The sequence below is a fragment of the Lacerta agilis genome, chromosome 8 (genome assembly GCF_009819535.1).
Source record: "Lacerta agilis isolate rLacAgi1 chromosome 8, rLacAgi1.pri, whole genome shotgun sequence".
NCBI classification, from domain to species: domain Eukaryota; kingdom Metazoa; phylum Chordata; class Lepidosauria; order Squamata; family Lacertidae; genus Lacerta; species Lacerta agilis.
This window is the reverse complement of record NC_046319.1, coordinates 10,532,383-10,552,034: the sequence shown is the minus strand read 5'-3', so window position 1 is coordinate 10,552,034 and position 19,652 is coordinate 10,532,383. Positions and strand designations below refer to the sequence as shown.

The 19,652-nt window shown below is 48.2% G+C and overlaps 1 protein-coding gene across 1 annotated transcript; it reads left to right on the top strand.

Moving 5' to 3' along the window:
- The first annotated feature begins 4,976 nt into the window (after positions 1 to 4,976).
- Positions 4,977 to 18,696, top strand: HTR6 (5-hydroxytryptamine receptor 6). Its single transcript, XM_033159433.1, has 3 exons — positions 4,977 to 5,731; positions 17,583 to 17,741; positions 18,220 to 18,696. Exons 1-3 carry the CDS (start codon positions 5,000 to 5,002, stop codon positions 18,628 to 18,630), a joined length of 1,302 nt encoding a protein of 433 aa, XP_033015324.1. The 5' UTR covers positions 4,977 to 4,999; the 3' UTR covers positions 18,631 to 18,696.
- The last annotated feature ends 956 nt before the right edge of the window (positions 18,697 to 19,652 follow it).

Genomic DNA, 19,652 nt, shown 5'->3' with positions numbered 1-19,652 from the left:
GGGCTGAGGCTTTTCTCTCCAAGTAGGCGAGGTCTTCCCACCCAGTCCCTGGCCAGCAGGGGAGGAGCTGCTTCCATTAAAAACGGGAAATTTAAGGGAAATAAAAAATAAGGGAGAGCAGCGGGAAACTGCTTGAAATAAGGGAGAATCCCGGGGAAAACGGGATACTTGACAGCACTGTAGTTCAGTGCTGCTTGCGCTGGCTTGCAGCAAGTTTTCTAAATCTGAGATAGCAGGTGTGTTTGTTTGTGTGTGTGTGTGTCTTTCCCAGCCCTACCTGGAGATGCCATTGGGATTCGAACCTGAGACCTTCTGCATACAAGGCAGATGCTCCTCCACCTCTGAGCTACATGAGACTTTCAATTCCACCACCTTTATTTCTGGACACACATTAGATCCAAATGAATATCAAGGAGAAATAGATTTCTGGGATGTGTGGGTGGCTGATCAAACCAATTTCCCCCCCTCTATGGCCACCAGGTGGCACTCTGGGACTAGCAAAGCTCCGTAGGATGGGAAAGGGAGTATTTTGTTGATACAAATGTTGATGGAAGGAATCTCTTCCCATTAAGGTCAAGCTGGCGTCTGTTGCTAAACACCTGTGTGAAGCCAGGAACGATGTCCTTCCTCCAGGGGGTGCAGGAGAGCACAGAGTTACAGGGATTTCTCTGCCCCACCCCCACCCCCCGCCGGGCATCACAACGCGACCCTGTAAGAAAGTTACAGGTAGGTAGCTGTGTTGGTCTGCCATAGTCAAAACAAAATTAAAAAATTAAAAAATCCTTCCAGTAGCACCTTAGAGACCAACTAAGTTTGTTCTTGGCATGAGCTTTCGTGTGCATGCACACTTCTTTAGATACACTTCTTCAGAGTGGTAGACTTGTAATCTGGTGAACCGGGTTCGCGTCTCCGCTCCTCCACATGCAGCTGCTGGGTGACCTTGGGCTAGTCACACTTCTTTGAAGTCTCTCAGCCCCACTCACCTCACAGAGTGTTTGTTGTGGGGGAGGAAGGGAAAAGGAGAATGTTAGCCGCTTTGAGACTCCTTCCGGTAGTGATAAAGCGGGATATCAAATCCAAACTCTTCTTTTTTTTTTTTTAAAAAAGATTTTATTATTTTTCCATATGCATATATAAAGAAAACAAAACATACACCAATACACTAAAAGTACAAAATACAATAAACAATAAACAAATCAAACAATAACACACTAAACATAAGAAAAACACATACAAACCTGTCTAAACACTAATCTTTATCTCATTCTTATTTTATCTTCTAAACATAGGCGGGACTTCCCCCACCCCCTCCACTGCATTGTTATTCCAATATACTTTAGGTAGCTATATATCTACTTTCATAACTATTAACCATCTTATTTGTCCTTAGATTCCTTTACTAAAAACATAGTTCTTAATCCATTCTCCAAATCCTCAGACATTCTTATTTATATCTTGATTATAAAATTCTTACCAAATCTTTAACTTATATTTATCTAGCTAAAGCCTGTTCGATAGCTAATTCTGCTCAGATATTCAGTTTTACACCATTAACTAAGTAATCCTTAAATTTCTTCCAATCCTTCGACACCTTCTCCTCCCCCTGGTCTCGGATTCTCGCGGTCAGTTCAGCAAGCTCCATAAAGTCCATTAACTTCATCTGCCATTCTTCCACCGTGTGGCAAATCCAAACTCTTCTTCTTCTTCTTCTGATACGTATCTGAAGACGTGTGCATGCACACGAAAGCTCATACCAAGAACAAACTTAGTTGGTCTCTAAGGTGCTACTGGAAGGATTTTTTTTTCCCTGTAAGAAAGGTGAGGCTAAGAGCGAATGAACCAAGTTCGTGGCTAAACTCGTGAACCAAGGGCCTTAAAAAGGATGAGGACTTAAGGCTACAGCTTTGTTAGCCTAATAGTTACGGCGGCCCTGTCCTTTCCAGGGTTTCAAGCAGAAGTCTTTCCCAGAGATTGAACCCAGGAACAACTCAGGGCCTCCCCCTCAAAACACCCTCATTTACGAGTCTTGGTCATGAGCTCCTGGAGGCTGTAAGCAGCGAAACAGAACTTCTGCTGCCTGTAGCAAGGGGGAGCAAAGGGAAGTGATGGCCAGTGTTGTGGCCGAGGCAGCTGGGGCAATAAAGGCAAGCGACTGGTCTAGTTCAGGGAAGGATAACCTCTGCCCTCAGGGGATTGCTGGTCTCCAACTCCCCGCAGCCTCAGGCAGCAGATCCAATGAGAAGCAGCGATAGGATTTGGGAACAGCAGGAAGGTCTCAGGTTCACCATCCCTAATGCAGAGGCAATTCTGGGCTCACTGGGCCATTGAGGTTGTTGCCAACGGGGAAGGTTGGCACCTCGGTGGCTGAGCAGGCACCTGCAGCCAGGAAAGGCCTGATTCTAGATCAGGCAGATTTGTTTCTTAGTTACTGCAAGGAGGGACAGATTTACAAGAGGCCACTGAGTCTGCTTCTCCAGGAAACTCGAGGCCAGAGCCTTGGGGCAGCCTCGGAGCGGTTTGAGCAGGATGCAAAAATCCGAGGAGAGGGGAGGTTAACGCAGGTTTAAAGGAGGGCAGGAACATCCATAAAAACGGCAGAAGGGCCAGGGCTCGTTTCGTAAGAGCGTCGTTAACGGCCTTGCCGGATCAGACCGGGCTGCGTCCTGCCAGACCAGGATTGGGGAATCATTCTGGCTGAGTCTGGAGTGAGTTGGAGTCCCAAGAATGAATGGAAGGCACAGGTCCCCATTTCTGAGCTGGGCCATCATTTGCCTTCGCTGCCCCTAGCTATTCCCCATCACAACTCTGGCTTCTTTTAATGAGGGGAAGGGGAAGCCTCCAGATTTTGCTTGGCTGCTGGCAATGTTGGCTGGAGCTCAAGGGATCAGGAGCCCAGCAATTTCTGGAGGGCTGCACGTTCTCCATTCTTGAACTAGATCATCACTTGCCTTCACTTCCGCCACCCCCCCCCCCGGTCACAACTCTGCCTTCTTTTAATGAAGGAATGGGGAACTCCTCCAGATTTGGGGGTGGGGGGTGGGGTAATGCTGGCTGGAGCTCTGGGGAGATGGGAGGCCTTGGAGAGTTTCAGATTTGGATAGCCTGGTCTATCACACCTCCTCCTTAGAATACAGTCCTGTACATTAGGGTCGGGGAACTTGTGTGTCTCCAGACAAAAGAAACGACTTACTCACACAGGGCATAGAATCATAGAGTTGGAAGAGACCCCAAGGGCCATCCAGTCCAACCCCCTGCCAAGCAGGAAACACCATCAAAGCATTCCTGACAGATGGCTGTCAAGCCTCTGCTTAAAGACCTCCAAAGAAGGAGACTCCACCACACTCCTTGGCAGCAAATTCCACTGCCGAACAGCTCTCACTGTCAGGAAGTTCTTCCTAATGTTTAGGTGGAATCTTCTTTCTTGTAGTTTGAATCCATTGCTCCGTGTCCGCTTCTCTGGAGCAGCAGAAAACAACCTTTCACCCTCCTCTATATGACATCATTTTATATATTTGAACATGGCTATCGTATCACCACTTAACCTTCTCTTCTCCAGGCTAAACATACCCAGCTCCCTAAGCCGTTCCTCATAAAGGCATCGTTTCCAGGCCTTTGACCATTTTGGTTGCCCTCTTCTGGACACGTTCCAGCTTCTCAGTATCCTTCTTGAAATGTGGTGCCCAGAACTGGACACAGTATTCCAGGTGAGGGCATGGTTAAGCTATGGAACTCACTGCCACAGGAGGCAGTGACAACCGCCAACTGGGATGGCTTTGGAAAAGGACCGGGCCGCTTTGTGGAGGAAAGGGCTACCAGCGACCACTAGCCAAGTTGGCTAGGCTCTGCCTCCACAGTCAGAGGCAGTGATGCTTCTGAATATCTGTTGTGGGAAACTGCAGTGGGGAAGGATGAGCTTGTGCTCAGATCCAATGGGGGACCAATGGATTCAAACTGCAAGAAAGGAGATTCCAACTAAACATTAGGAAGAACTTTCTGAGGGCAAGAGCTGTTTGACAGCGGAAAGGCGAGGGAAGGATGGGATAGCCTTCTGCCATCTGCCAGGGATTCTTCAGCTGCGATTCCTGCATTGCAGGGGGTTGGACTAGATAATCTTTGGGGGGTCCCTTCCATTTCTGGTTGGCCACAGTGAGAACAGGATGTCGGACAAGGTAGGCCGGAGGCCTGATCCAGCAGGCTCCTGTAACGTTCCCTGCTTCTACAAATATTCCAAGGGAATGACTCCAGGATTCTGAAGAGTTTGGAAAATGTTAACAATTGTGTGTTGTTGTTTTTTTACCCAGTAACTGTTTCTACACTGCATTGGGCGATTGGAGCCTTAAATGCCCATGAAGGGAAATAAACTCTGCACACACACAAGTTGGCATGTGGCTCCTGAAAACACCAGCTGCACACTCAGTGCTTCCTTCCCTCCCCACACTCAGCCGAATCTTCAGGGTGAGAAAATCCACATCCTTTGTAGCAACAGAGCAGAGCTTCTGCGAGAGCGAGCGAGAGATAGATGCAGGAGTGGCGGAGAGGCATCGGCGGTGCCGCCAGCCAGCCGCATCCACGGCAGCGGGGAGAAGAGAGAGCGTGCCTTCTTTTCATTTTCTTCCGCACCCCAGGAGAAGATCTGCAGGGAGCAAAGTGGGGAGCCAAGAGTCAAGGCGGTTGCCGTGGGGGTGGCAGAGAGAGCTCGGAGGATTGTGGCTTCTGTTGCCTCTCCCCCCCCCCGACTTTCCAGGTTAGCCTCTTGATGGCTCGGGGGCTCCCGACTGATTGATGGGGATCTCCCTACTCGCGGAGGAACGCTGTGCAGCTCTGGCTCCCGGCAAAGAGTGGGAGGAAGGAGAGAGGAGGAAAGAAGCAAGGAAAGAGCAAAAAGGGCACCGAATCCGTTCGCACCCACCGAACGGCAAGCTCTCGGTGATGATCACCTAGTGCCGGCGTTTGGCTGAGCCGCAAACCCCCCCTTCCGCCACGCTCTCCTATCTTGTCAATGGAAGGGGAGCTGGGGGGCAGCAATGCCAGCACGGCCGGTGGGGAGCATTCCGCGCCGAGCGGCAGCGCTTGGACGGCCGCCTTCCTCGGCTTCATCGTCTTCTTGACCATGCTGGGGAACTTCTCCCTCATCCTGCTGATCTTCACCCAGCGGGCACTTCGCAACACCTCCAACTACTTCCTGGTGTCGCTGTTCATGTCCGACCTGATGGTGGGCTCGGTGGTGATGCCGCCGGCGCTGCTGAACCAGCACTATGGCCGCTGGGTGCTGGACGGCGCCTTCTGCTCCGTCTGGTTCGCCTTCGACGTGATGTGCACCAGCGCCTCCATCCTCAACCTGTGCGTCATCAGCCTCGACCGCTACCTGCTCATCATCTCCCCGCTCAGGTACAAGCTGAGGATGACATCCTGCAGGGCTGTGTTGCTCATCCTGGCCACCTGGACCTTAGCCGCCCTGGTCTCCTTCCTGCCCATTGAGATGGGCTGGCACAAGATGGAGTTTGGCCCGCGTCCCTTCAATGCCACCCTCCAGGCCGAAGAAGCAGGGCAGTGCCGCATCGCAGTCAGCCTGCCCTATGCCCTCATCGCATCGGGTCTGACCTTCTTCCTCCCGTCCGTCGCCATCCTCTTCACCTACTGCCGCATCCTGCTCGCCGCTCGGAAGCAGGCGGTGCAAGTGGCCTCCCTTATCAACAACGTGTCCGTCGCAGCTGACGAAACCACTCAACAGGTAGGTGCATGTTGCTCCATGATTCTAACTGGTTTCTGATAGGTGTCAGGGCTCTGGGCCTGTTCCGAAGCCCAGCTGTTGTCTGTACTTCGGGGTGGGAATAAAACTCACGAGAAGGTGTCGCAGCCATGCTGTCAGAGGACTCCCCTCCCAGAGAAGAGCTTGCTGGACCAAGCCAAGGACCCATCTAGTTCAGCATCCCGCAAATAGGATTCGAGCACAAGAGTATTATCTCCCTCTGTGGTTTCCAGAAACTGGAATCCAGAAGCGTTACTGCCTCTGACTGCGGAGGCAGAGCATAGCCATCCACTGATAGCCATCTCCTCCATGAATTTGTCCAATTCTATTTTAGAGCCATCCAAGTTGGTGGCCATCATTTGCCTCCTGTGGCAGGGAGTTCCATAGTTCAACTCTGCACCATGTCAAGAAGTCCTTTCTTTTTATCGCTCCTGAATCTGCCAACCTTTGGCTTCACTGGATATCCACGACTTCTAGTGTAAACAAGAGGAGCAGGAAAACTTTTCTCTACTCCTGCCATGAGCAGTTTTATAAACTTTTATCATGTCACCTCAAGCCACAGATGCTGGAAGGAAGCACCTACTATTGATAGGCAAACCTGCCCATTTCAGTCTTTCTCTGTTCCTTGACTTACCAATCTTAAGTTCGCTTTGCAGCAAAAAATAATAAAGTTCTTGTGAAAGTTCACCAGCTTCTCAGGGCAATCTCTCTATATGCAATTTCCCCTAATGGACGCATTCTTTGCAAAGCGATCTTCCCCAGCAGAACACACTTTTCCTTATTATTTTCACAAATGGGTGCATTTTATGTGCATGCTTTAATGTTATATACACATTTTATTTTATTAAGCATTACTTGGTGCGTGAAACACATTGCAAAATTCAGAGAAGTGCAAATTTTTATGGATGGCTGAGTTCCATTTCACAGATTTTAAAACAAAGTGTGAAATAGACAGATTCTCCTTTAAATGTCAACTGAATTTAATTCCTCCCTGGCCATTTCCCTCTATTGCTGCAAGGCCTCCCCTGGTCCCCTGGTGTGGACATGGGGGACATTCTCCCACCCCCAATAGTCTTCCCCACTGTCTCAGGCAATGCAATTCCTTAGGCCAGTCAGCCCAGAGCAAGACAGATTCATCCAATCCCCCTATTATATTATCTGCGCTGAGAGTGATCAATCATCCTGCCATGGAACACATCAAAATGAGCAGCTCATTGTTTGGGGTTTTTTGTCACCTTCCAATCAGCCACTATCACACCATGACAGCCAGCACAATTAGTTCATTCAAGGGGGCCGAGCCTCAGAGGAGTCTGCCCGTTGCCTCCCTGTATGAGTCGCCCCTGCAAACCTGGAGAGCTGCTGCCAGTCAGTGTAGACAGTACTGAGCTAGATGGACCAAGGGTCTGGCTCAGTGGAAGGCGGTTTCCTATGTTCCTCTGCCCTCCCAACACCTCACCGTAAGTGGTTTACAATTGTTAATATTAATATTGTTGTAAACTGCCCTGGAACCTGAGGGTGAAAGCAGGTAATAAATGGTAGTCGTCACTCCCCAGTACTTGCCACCTGAGGCAGCCAGCCCAAATCACTTAATGACAGAGCCAGCTTGGTGCTTGGTGTGATATCTCCTGCAAAGAAAGCATCTTCCTGCTCAGGAATCTGGCAATATGTGCAGGAACCTGAAAGCAGTTTAAGAGCAAGATTAACCTGCACTTTTTCTTTTTGGCGGCGGTGGTGTTTGGAATCAGCCAGACTTCTTCTTCGGAAGTCCTGTCAGAAGACAGGTGATAAAACGGCAAATCCGGTGTGACTTGCTAGTTAATGGCTCCTGCTCCCAGTCGGGTGCTGTGTTTTCCCCAGATAAGGCCAATTCCTTTCATCTGCCTCCTCCTCCATTTCTCTCCCCGCCGCTGCTTTTGGGTGGCTTTTGTGGGGAAGAGACAATCTCATTATAGAGAGAACGGAGTGTTCTTGGACTAACTTTGGAGCGGTTTTACAACAACTCAAGGGAGGCCTGTGTCGGAGAAAGCTTCTCTCAAAAATCGGGCTTTTTTGTTGGTGGTGGTGGAGACACTTCCCCAAGCTTAGAATCCCACATCTGCTAAGGAACTCAGAGGACAGCTAGACCAACCCCCGGTTCAATGTAGGATCTGCAGTTCAGGATGCAACTCCTGAAGCATCCATTGGCTGTTGGTGCCCTTTGGGGCTGGTGGGGGAGAAGGCAAGGAGCCCCACAGTAGGTGGAACCAGAGCCAATGATTGGCTGAGGCAGAGCCAACTCATGGCAGTTTTCACCCCATCTTCCTCCTCCCTGTTGAGGTCTACAAGGAGTAACACTGAGACCAGGGAGGAGGAATATGACAGGCGTGGCCTTTTAATGAGATCCTCCCCAGTTTGTTATTTTCTTTCAATGCTTTAAAATTTTCAACAGACTAGAGGGCTTTGGCAGAAAGGCAGTCTAGAAATGCATGCATGGATCAATTGGTCAATCAATTACTCCACACTTCTTGAAATGGGCGCACAAACGGAAACCCAGCTGAAACCCTTTGAACATCAGACATCTCCAGATTCGGCAATGCCATTCTCCAATCAGAAATGTGTCTGTCAGTGGTAAAGCTGTGCTTATTCTTCTGCAAATGACCTACCCCTCATCCCAAAGTGTGATGTTAGGGGGAATTGTTTGCAAAAAAAGAGAGAGAAAAGTCTAGATCAGGAGGAATGGACACTAAATGGAATTAAAAATGAAGAATTGAAGTGATGCAGTAGTGAGGCAGGCTGAATTTCTGTGCAGAAAATTGAGGAACAGAAATAAACTGAAATTGATTATGTTCACCAGTCCCTAGCAGTTGAGAGTAGGAAAGGGCAAGCAAAATGCAGCCTTCAATAGTCCCCTCCTCCTCCATGAATCTGCCCAATCCTCTTTTAAAGCCATCTAGGTTTGTGGCCATCACTGCCTCCTGTGGGAGAGAGTTCCACAGGCTAACTCTGTGTTGTGTGAAAATGGGCTTTTAAAAATCCTTCCCGAATCGTCCAACATTCAGCTTCCACCAGTGTGCAGTGCTACAAGGCAGAAGAATTGTTCTCCATCCACTTTCTCCATGTCACACGGAATTTTATAAAGGTCTACCATGCAGGCTCTAACTTGCCTTTCCTCTAAACTGAAAAGTCCCAAACACTGCAACTTTTTATAGAATCATAGAATCGTAGAGTTGGAAGGGACCCTGAGGGTCATCTAGTCCAACCCCCTGCAATGCAGGAATGTCAGCTAAAGCATCCCTGACAGATGGCCAGCCAGCCTCTACTTAAAAACTGCCAAGGAAAGAAAGTCCACCACTTTCCGAGGGAGTCCGTTCCACTATCTTCATAGGGGAGTTGCTTCACCCCCTGATCATTCTGCTTGCCCTTTACGTGACGCACAGTAATTCCTCCTTATATACTTATATAAGCAGATAGGAAACACAGGAAGTTGCTTTATTCTGAGTCAGGACACTTGGTCCACCTAGCTCAGCACTGCCTCCACTGTCAGCATCTCTCCTGGGTTTCAGACAGGGGTCTGTTCCAGTCCTACCCGGAGATGCCAGGGATTGAACTTGGGATGCTCTGCAAGCAAATCAAGGAGCGCACATATCTGTTTCGTTTTGGGAGAGAAATCTCACCCTTTTCTCTCACGCTCTCTTTGTCTCGGACTCTTTTGTTCTCTCCTGAAGAAGATAGCTGAAGCCTCCGGAATGAAAACAGTGGAGGAGGAGGAAATCTGTCAGGCTCATTGTTGGAGAATATTGAGGAGCTGCTGCTCATCATGTGGGGCGAGGCAGGGAGGGGGGAGAAGCTACTCCGGTCCCCCCCCCCCGCAACCCGGTGCCATGTGTGAGTGGGCAGGAAGCAGCCGCTCCACAGGGGAGAGAGAGAGCAGGCAAGGGACATGGAGCAGTGACTCTAAAAGCTCGTTTCCTACGCTCCAACTGTCCCTGTTTACTGAGGGCAACGGCTGTGCATAGCACGTGCCTTTTAAAATGGAGATGACACAAAAGGAGGAGGCAGGAATGAAGCCCAAAGGTTACTAGTCCTCATGGTTTCTGAGCGGAACCTCCAGGGTCAGAGGCAGCCTACCTCCCTGGGGCTTCCCGTTGGGGCATTTTGTTGGCCTCTGTGAGGACAGGGTGCTGGATTGGATGGGCTTTTGGCATGATCCATTATTTCATTTTATTAGAAAAAATATTTTAATAATAATTGCTGTCCTTAAGCCAGCAGATGAAGATTGTTTTATTCCAACAGGACTTTTAATAATGCTGCTCTGTCCTTATCACTTGTGTTTTAAAATCTGCCTTTTACGTTGTTTTAGTTCGATTAGAATTCAATTACTTTTTAACGATCGCTTTTTATTACGTTTTCAGCTTTTTGCATTTTATCTGTGTCGATTCAATTTGTGTGTAAGCTGCCTTCTGGGGGAAGAGGCGGAATATTAATATTAGTATTTATTATAGTTACAATACGCTGCCTGCCTCTCATCTTAAGGTCCCGGGGTCAGTTGCGACAATTACAATCAAACAATTAAAATGCAACCTTAAAAAGATTTTAGAACAACTTTTCATTAGGGCGTGCGTCTGTCTGTCATGACAGCGGGATGCTGGACTGATCCAACAGAACTCTGCATTCGTTTATACTGTACGGAGGCCCTTAAGCAGGTTCAGCTGAGGGGCAGGAAATAAATTTGAGGGAGAGCGAACAAAGCAGCATGCAGAGACACACCGAGCAATTCCAGACTTAATGGCTCATGGGTAAACATGGCAGCTGCTCCTATCAGAAAGCATCACGTCTGCGGCAGAGACTGAACCATTGAACGTGTTACTTACTTGTTTGTTTGTTGTATTTATACTTGCCCTTCCTCCCTAAGAAGCCCAGACAGGCAGAATAAGATGCACAAATCAAAACATTTCAGAACAGATCAAAACCCTCTAAAAACCAATGACGGTTGAAAACATCCACAGGCAAGAGGTTGCCTCTTATGCTATGCTGAAAGAGACTTAGTGTTAGTGGGACAGCACTGAAGTGCACAGTCTGGTGATTTCTTTAACCGTGGCATGGTAAAGCAGCAATGCTCTGGTTGAAAAAAAACCACAATGCCCATTTGGGAGGGAGCCCTGCATTTGCAAGGGGGCAGGGGAGAATGCCCAGATTAATCTGCACCATAGCTGTCAAGTTTTGGATTTGAAAATAAGGGATCAGCAGTCTCACCTATCCCGGGGACAGTCACATGTCAGCGGTGGGCGGAGCCAGAAGCAAAAGTGGGCGGAGCAGCAATGTAAACTCCAAGCGGGCTCGGGCTCAGAGTGGAGCAAAGAGGAGGGCAGCCATGTGCTCTGTCCAATGGAGCCCCATTGTCTTCTTGTCTGATCCCATCCAAACAGGACAGGAAGCAGCAGCTGCTCAAAGGCAGCCAGGCTCCGCCCGCCAGCTAACCCTATTGGCTGGCTGAGGGGCTCGGCGACAACGGATAGGGGCTGATGCAGGGGGAGGAATACACCCCCCTGTAAGCGCGGGAAACGGATCCCACTTGCTTTGAGGGCTGAGGCTTTGCTCTCCCAAGTAGGCGAGGTCTTCCCACCCAGTCCCTGGCCAGCAGGGGAGGAGCTGCTTCCATTAAAAACGGGATATTTAAGGGAAATAAAAAAATAAGGGAGAGCAGCGGGAAACTGCTTGAAATAAGGGAGAATCCCGGGGGAAACGGGATACTTGACAGCACTGATCGGCACCTCTCTGGAAATTAATCTTCATAAGGATGTAAATAAGTAAAACTTGCTAGCCAGCCCAGTCTAGCCAGCTCCAGACTCCCAAGATCCTGCTGTGCTCTTGCTTGCAATGTTGGGAAAATCTAATTAACCCCATTGTCAAGTTCAATAAGCACTACAACTAGCGGGAAATCGGACATGTCAGCAGGGCATTTTTTTGGGGAGGAGGGGGGTGAAGATTGGCAATCCCTGCGATGAATAACATAATCTTTCTCCCGGCATTTGAGGAGGGTTGGGATCAGATGCATCAGCAAGATGAAAAGCAGCCTCCCCGGCGCCACACTTTTCTAATGTCACCCTCCGACAAATGACTAATGTTCTAGGCAAGCGAGATTTAATTTGCCAAGACCATTTAGTCACTAGCGTGCTTGTTAAGGGGAAATGGAGCTGTTCCCAGGTCTCTCTCTCTTTCTCCCTCCCTCCCTCTGTGTGTGTACTGCAGTTCAGCAGATGTGCAAGATCCAACTCTGGGAGCAAGGATCCAGCTTCCCAAGAATGCCAGCTTGAAATAATAAAACACATGTCAAGGTTCTGGTCCTTATAGTTGCAGAACCTAGCTTCTCAGCTTTCTTTTATCTTCCCCATTTTCCTTTAAGTTCCTTGTCCTCATAGTTTTCCTCCCCTCCCCTCCCCTCAAAAATAAGAGGCAGACAGCTTTCATTCAATCTCATCTATTGAACCCTTGTGCCCTACAGGAGAATGACAGGCCTAATTACCTTTAAATGTTTTGGAGGCGAAACTCCAAAAATTCCCCATGTCAGGGCCAGGCAGGTTCTCGGCTTAGAAATGCTTTCAAGAGAAAGAAGCAGGGGGATCTGGAATCTGGCGTTCCAATTTATCCGTAGGGGATGAGGAAGGAACAGCTTCAATTATTTCCCTTTTGGACAGTGATCAATACTAGCCGGATACCTGCAGCTTTTACTGCATCGCCATAATTAGCACAATTCCGCCCCCCCCTTCATTTAAGTAATTGACTTGACACCTTTGGTAAACAACCCAATTGCTATGTTCCTCAATAAATAGCCGATCTCAACTCCAACACCCCATAATTGCCCACCCCATTTATTGCAAACAAACACAAGCTAAAAGGGTCACAATGATGTTTTGCAACTTACAAAGCCATCATCAAGCCTTCCATTTGAAATAATTGAACCAGGAGAATTGTGCAGGAAAGGACAGTGAGTGTTGAAAACTACCATCCGAGTTGTTTTAATCCATCCCGTTAAATTGCCTCAATGCGACACTCTCTTGCTGGCGGTTAGCTCAAGGGGTCCAATTCAACCTGATGTTGGACTCCAGCTTCCATCAGCCCCAGTCAGCATGACCAATGGTCAGGGATGATGAGGACCGCAGACCCACAACACCTGGAGCGCCACAGGTTGCCCACCCCTACAAGAACTGAAGGCAGATGGAGTTAGGTGGGAGCAGCAAAAGCAAGTGATGGTTTAGTTCAGCAATGGGCAACCGCTGCTCTCCAGATACTGTTATCGGCTCCAGTTCCCATCAGCTCCTGACACCATGGGCAACAGTCATGGATGATGAGAACTGTAGTTCAACAACATCCGGAGGAGCACCAATGAAGGAAGGCAGCCCTAGTGCTGGAATGTGGATAGAGGAGAGTGACCAAGATGACCAAGGGCCTGGAAACTAAGCCTGATGAGGAACAGTTGAGGGAGCTGAGCATGCTTTGCCTGGAAAAGAGGTGATTGGAGGGCTGTCACATGGAGGATGCAGCAATCTTGTTTCCCCCCTGCTCTGGAGGGTAGGACTCGAACCAACGGATTCAAGTTACAAAAGAAAGGAGATTCTGACTTAAACATCAGGAAGATCTTTCTGAGGATAGAAGCTGTTCGAGCGTGGAACAGATTCCCATGGGAGGTAGTGGACTCTCCTTCCTTGGGGGTTTTTAAGCAAAGGTTGGGTGGCCATCTGTCATGGATGCTTTAGTAGATATCCCTGCACTGCAGCAGAATGGACTAGAAGACCTAACTCTACAATTCTATAGTCAAAACAAAATAACAATAATAAAAAAATTCCTTCCAGTAGCACCTTAGAGACCAACTAAGTTTGTTCTTGGTATGAGCTTTCGTGTGCATGCACACTTCTTCAGATACACGGAAACAGAAGTCACCAGACCCTTATCTATAGTGAGAGAGTGGGGAGGGGTATTACTCAGAAGTAATTGCTACAATTCTATGATTATCTGTTTGCAAATGCTGTTATAGGTCGCTGATAGCAATAGACAACATCTTTGATGCAGGAATAAAAGAAGGACTTCACTTCTCCTCTGCTTCCCAGGACAGGGAAAGAGAAAAGGGAGATGGCCCTTCACCTCTGTCTGCCATCATTCACTAGTCTAGTCCTCAATGTAAAAGAGAAATACAACTACCAGACTTTTAGAAGACATCTGAAGGCAGCCCTGTTTAGGGAAGCTTTTAATGTTTAATATATTATTGCATTTTAACATTCTGTTGGAAGCCGCCCAGAGTGGCTGGGGTATAAATAATAAATTAATAACAATTGAGGCATTTCAGCACCACGGACAGTTGCCACTGTACGTTGACTGGCAAATCCTTTTAGCCTCAGCCCATTAAAGGGTTTTGAGATGGTTAATGATCTCCCTTTAACAAAGCTTTTAAAATGCCCATGCATCTGACTCAAACCTCTATGGCATTGCCTAGTTCAGATGGTCATGCCTGAAACAACAATCAAGAGACACCTACAATTTAAGCCACTGGAAGGCTACCACCCCATGGTGGAAGGAAACGATATCTTTAAGGCTAAAAGGTAAAGGGACCCCTGACCATTAGGTCCAGTCGTGTCCGACTCTGGAGTTGCGGCGCTCATCTCATGTTAATGGCCAAGGGAGCCAGCATACAGCTTCCGGGTCATGTGGCCAGTATGACAAAGCCGCTTCTGGCGAACTAGAGCAGCACACGGAAACACCATTTACCTTCCCGCTGGAGCGGTCTCTATTTATCTACTTGCACTTTGATGTGCTTTCGAACTGCTAGGTGGGCAGGAGCTGGGACCGAGCAACAGGAGCTCACCCCGCCACGGGGATTCAAACCGCCAACCTTCTGATCAGCAAGCCCTAGGCTCTGTTGTTTAACCCACAGCGCCACCCGTTACAGCAGCAAAACAAACAAACAACAACCCCAACAGTTATAATCCTAAATGGTGCTGCTGCCGCTAGTTCTCAGATTATAAACATGCCCTCACAGAGGAAAACTGAATCCCCACCAATCAAGCTTTCGTTGCTTTGTTTAGCAATTAAGGCTCATGGCTCTTCATAAGTAAACCTCCCCCCATATGCAGATTCTGCCCTGGGAAAATCACAACCCAGCTCTTGGAATTCCTTCTAGAAATGAAAACACCTTTGCACATCATTTGCAACACCCACCTAGTGCATGACTGGTTGCTTTGCGCCAGGCAGTGAATCACAATGCAGGTTTGAGATTCCTGGCCTGCCTTGTGATGTGGACTCAAGCTCAGAGCAGGAGACACTAAGGAACATACATAACAAGACCAGTATGCTATGTTCTAGATCAGGCATGTCCAACTCCCAAGAGACTGTAATCTACTTCCAGTATAAAAAAACTGGCAGTAATCTACCCATTGTCACTGGAAGGAGGAGGAGCGTGTGTGGGGTGGGTGGATTGCCCAGAGTTGCCGAGCTATTTTTAGGAGGGAAGTGCCCAGAGTTGTCGAGCTTTTTGGGGGGAGGGTTGCACAGTGTTTTCTAGCTGCTCCCCCCCGTAACTTTTTGTACACGATAAGGGTCCTGCGATCTATCAGGATCAGCCGGGGATCTACCGGTAAATCACGATCTACTGGTTGGACATCCCTGTTCCAGAGCTAAGTCCACAGGAAATGCCAACATTCACTTACTGCCAGGAGTTTTTCAGATGCCATGTTCTATACCGACTAAGCAAGGGTCACCACAGCAAACCTCTGCAAGTCTCTACACGCTGAGGATGCCAGAACCTCTGTTCAAACAGCCACACACTTCATTGCTGGGCAACAGCCCTTGGTGACATGAAATGCACGGCCACCGTACCAAGATTTCTAGGAGAGACAGCGTGGACTTGGACCTGGGTGAGCAGGGTTAAAAGCCCCACTCAACCAGGAGACTCCCTGGGTGACTTTGGGCTAGTCACTCACTTTCAGCCCAATTGGCCTCACCAGATTCTTGTGAGGAGAAGACAGGGAGAAGGAGAAATATGGACCTCACCTTGAGAGAAAGGCAGGATATACATGTCATAAACAGATCCATAAACCACCAGTTGTGAAAAGCTGACCCATACCAGCTGCACAGTATATCTTCCACAGGATTTTGTACTTGATAGTCCCCTATGCTAGCATAGCTGACAACTCCCCCCCCCTTTTTTTTTTGCAAGGAATCCTATTCGAAATAAGGGAATTTCCCTTTAAAAAAGGGAAAAGTTGACAGCTATGTGCTAGACTGAGAATATCCCTTCCAACTTGCCTGCATTTAGACACAACCACAAGATTGAAAGTGAAGTAAATTTGGGTTCAAGCAAGACCCGAGGCTTAATGGCTTTACTGAGGCCCCAGGAACAGACAGGGGAAACAGGGGAAAGGGTCTCCTCTGCAAGAAATAATTTGGATTTCCTCTTATAAGCCGACTCCCAGAGTGCAATAGCAACAAGATAAAATAAAGTACTTCTCCACACAAGTATGTAGTTAAACTATGGGATTCACACCTGCAGGAGGCAGCGAAGGCCACTAACTTGGTTGCATTAAAAAGGGGAGCAGACTTCTTGGACTCTTGTAAATGACAGAGCATGTGTGTGTGTTTTCATTACATTGTGTATTGATGAAGTAAAGTATTATTGTTCTGGACCATGGAGGTGAAGAAACACATCCCTAAATTGGGCCTCTAGACACACTACAATAAAAACTTTAATTTGCAAAACAAAATAATATTGAAGATGTATGTGCATGCTGGATCTTTTTCGGCAGTGCAACCCCCACAAAAATCAGGGTTTATTTAATTTAGAGATGATGCAGTGATAACAATTGACTGCTGGGAGAAAGAGAGAGCCTATGATTCGCCAAATGAAATATTCAAGGCTTGGAAAGGAATCTAATTAAGAAGCCTCTGTAATCAATAGCAAAAATCTTGTACCGTAAGGCTAAGCTGAAAGGTATGATGGATTAATTAGATTTCATGAGCCTGGATTGCTTTCTATTGAGGGTAGAAGGAACAATGGAACTGTACAGTTGGAAGGGACCCCAAGAGTCATCTAGTCCATACCCCAACAATGCAAGAATCACTGCTCAAGAATCCTTGACAGATGACTATCAAATAGCACTATTTAGTGGGAAGAGACTTCAATGAAAATCCTCGTTCTTACATATTTTTACATGGCTGTTTATCTGTATATATTTTAAAATTTTTATATATGGATGTTTTATGATGACCGATATCTGTAATGCCTGATAAAGGTTTGGAGGAGTAAGACCATCAAATCACCTCTCAGTCTCCTCTTCTCCTGACTAAACATACCCACTTCCCTCTACCATTCCTCACAAGGCTTGGTTTCCAGACCCTTTATCATCTTGGTCACCCTCCAGCTTGTCAATATCCTTCTTAAATCGTGGTACAATCAAACCTCAGTTGTTGAACGTAATCCGTTCCGGAATCCCGTTCGGCCTCTCAAACATTCGACAACCGAGGCGCAGCTTCCGACTGGTTGCAGGAGCTTCCTGCACTCAAGCGGAAGCTGTGTTGGATGTTCAGCTTCCAAAAAAAGTTCTAAAACTGGAGCATTTACTTCCAGGTTTTCGGTGTTCGGGAGCCGAAAACATTCCAAAGCGGAGCCGTTCGGGAACCGAGGTTTGACTGTACCCAGAACTGGTACCGCTAGGCAACCTAAGACTGAATTAGCTTTTTTTGATGCTGCATCACACTGTCGACTCAAATACTGTACAGCTTTTGAGAAGTGGAACCGTGCTCTAATCTGACCAGGAACGAGGAGCACATTTGTCCTCATGCACCACCTTGCCTTTTCCCTTCATAGGTCCACAGAGTTCACAGCCAATCGACTGCCCTGAGCGACACCCGAAAATTTGCCAACAAGCACAGCAGGAGAGCCCTGAAGGCCAGCCTAACTTTGGGTGTCCTTCTGGGGATGTTTTTTGTGGCCTGGCTCCCCTTTTTCGTCTGTAACGTGGCCCAGGTAAGTCCTGGGGTCCAGGAAATCAGCTCAGCTCTCCAGAACTGTGTCTGGTGGTGTAATCGCTTTCCATGGGCTTGTATTCAGCTCTACGATTCAGTGTAGTGTAGTGATTAGTGTGCTGGGCTAGGACAATCTACAAAAAAGAGAGGTGGGTTTGACTCAGCATGGTCTCGATTTATATTGTTTCGTTAACAATAGTACAGTTATCTCCCTTCCGTCTCAGCTGCAGTGGCCACGATGAGGAAATTCCCTTAGCGCTTTAGACTGACGTACACCCCGTGGGTGGAAGCTGTATGCGGAATGCAAAAGGTTTTCCAAAAAGCCTGTTTTGATGCCCTGCAGATGACTGCATGCAAGACTTTAACACCTGCAAAGACATTTGCTTTTGGGAGACTGCACTTTATGCCTGGCAATGTTTTGCAGGAAAAGAAAAAGAAGTCCCGTTACATTAACCCTGCGCGCTCTTCCTTCCCTCCAGGCAGTCTGCAAGTGCGTCTCGGAGGACTTCTTCGACACCCTGACTTGGCTGGGCTATTGCAACAGCACCATGAACCCAATCATCTACCCGCTCTTCATGCGGGACTTCAAGAGGGCCATGGCAAAGTACCTGCCCTGCTGCCGGGGGGCTTGGGACCGCCGCCCCAGCCCCATCTCGCTCTCCATGAGGAACTCAAACAGCGGCCCCCGGCCTGGCACGTCCCTCAAGAACGTCCTGGCGCTTCCGGGGGACACGGACTCAGCAGACTCCGTCACCCAAGTCCATGACGACTGCGGTCAGCGCTTGGGGTCCCTCCCAGCCACGGGGGCCGATTCGGTGACCCTTTTCAACTTGGAGAAAGCCACGGAGCAGGAGCTCCGTATCCACCATCTGAACACCCCCATGGACTGAGACGGCCTGCCCGGGCCTCCCACCTGCCCTAGACATTCACAAAGGACCTTGTGTGGTTAAACTATGGAACTTGCTCTATAGGAGGCAGGCGTGGCCAACGACTTGGCTGGCTTTTAAAAGAGGATTGAACCAATTCGTGAAGGAGGGTAAGGCAGCTGATGGTTATGAGCCACAGTGGCAGTGATGGTTCTGAAAACCAGTTGCTGTAAGCCACCAGAGGGGTGTGCGCGCTCTTGTGCTCGGATCCAGCTTGCTGGTTCCCCACGGCGGTGGGCTGCCGTGAGAAGAGGAAGCTGGACTAGATGGGCCTCTGGCTTGATCCAGCAGGGCTGTTCTTCTTCAGAGCTCTAGGAAGAAGCATCTGCCACGGGCAGCCATGGTGTTGAGCTGCAGGTTGAGCTGCCCACCGCAGTGGCAAATGGTCAGATGCTCTCGACTCTGTGTGAGGCACAACAGCTAAGCAGAAGCACAGCAGAATGATGAGGGAACCGTTGAGAGATGGAGCTTTTTGAGGGAGGAGGATATAAAGGCAGCAGGAACAGGGTGTGTGTGTGTGCTTCTCTTTCGGCCGTATTTTCATGCAGACCTACCAGAGATGTGCTTCTCAAACGAATGTGCAAGCTGAAATGCAGTGCTCTTTCCAAACTTGCGTCTCTCCGGATTTTTGAAGCGTAGTTTCTCTCCAACCAAAGATGGGGCGCACGAGTGTGTAGGCATTAGAGCATGCATGTAAAAAACTGTGTTATGTTTAGCTAAAACATACAGGAAAGGCATTCCGTTAGGGGAAGCTGTTTGCAAAGAAGCATCCATTAGGAAAAACTGCATTCAAAACCTTTTCTATAGGAGACGTGCAATTTTTATAGGAAAAATATGCACTAATCTTCATCCAGACTTCTTAAAAAAAACCACCAACATATGCAGAAATGGAGCAAATCAAACGTCAGATGGGAAAACTGAGACAAAATGAAATTGACAATCCCTGTTCAAGGATTTATATTTATATCGTTGTGTATGTGAACTGG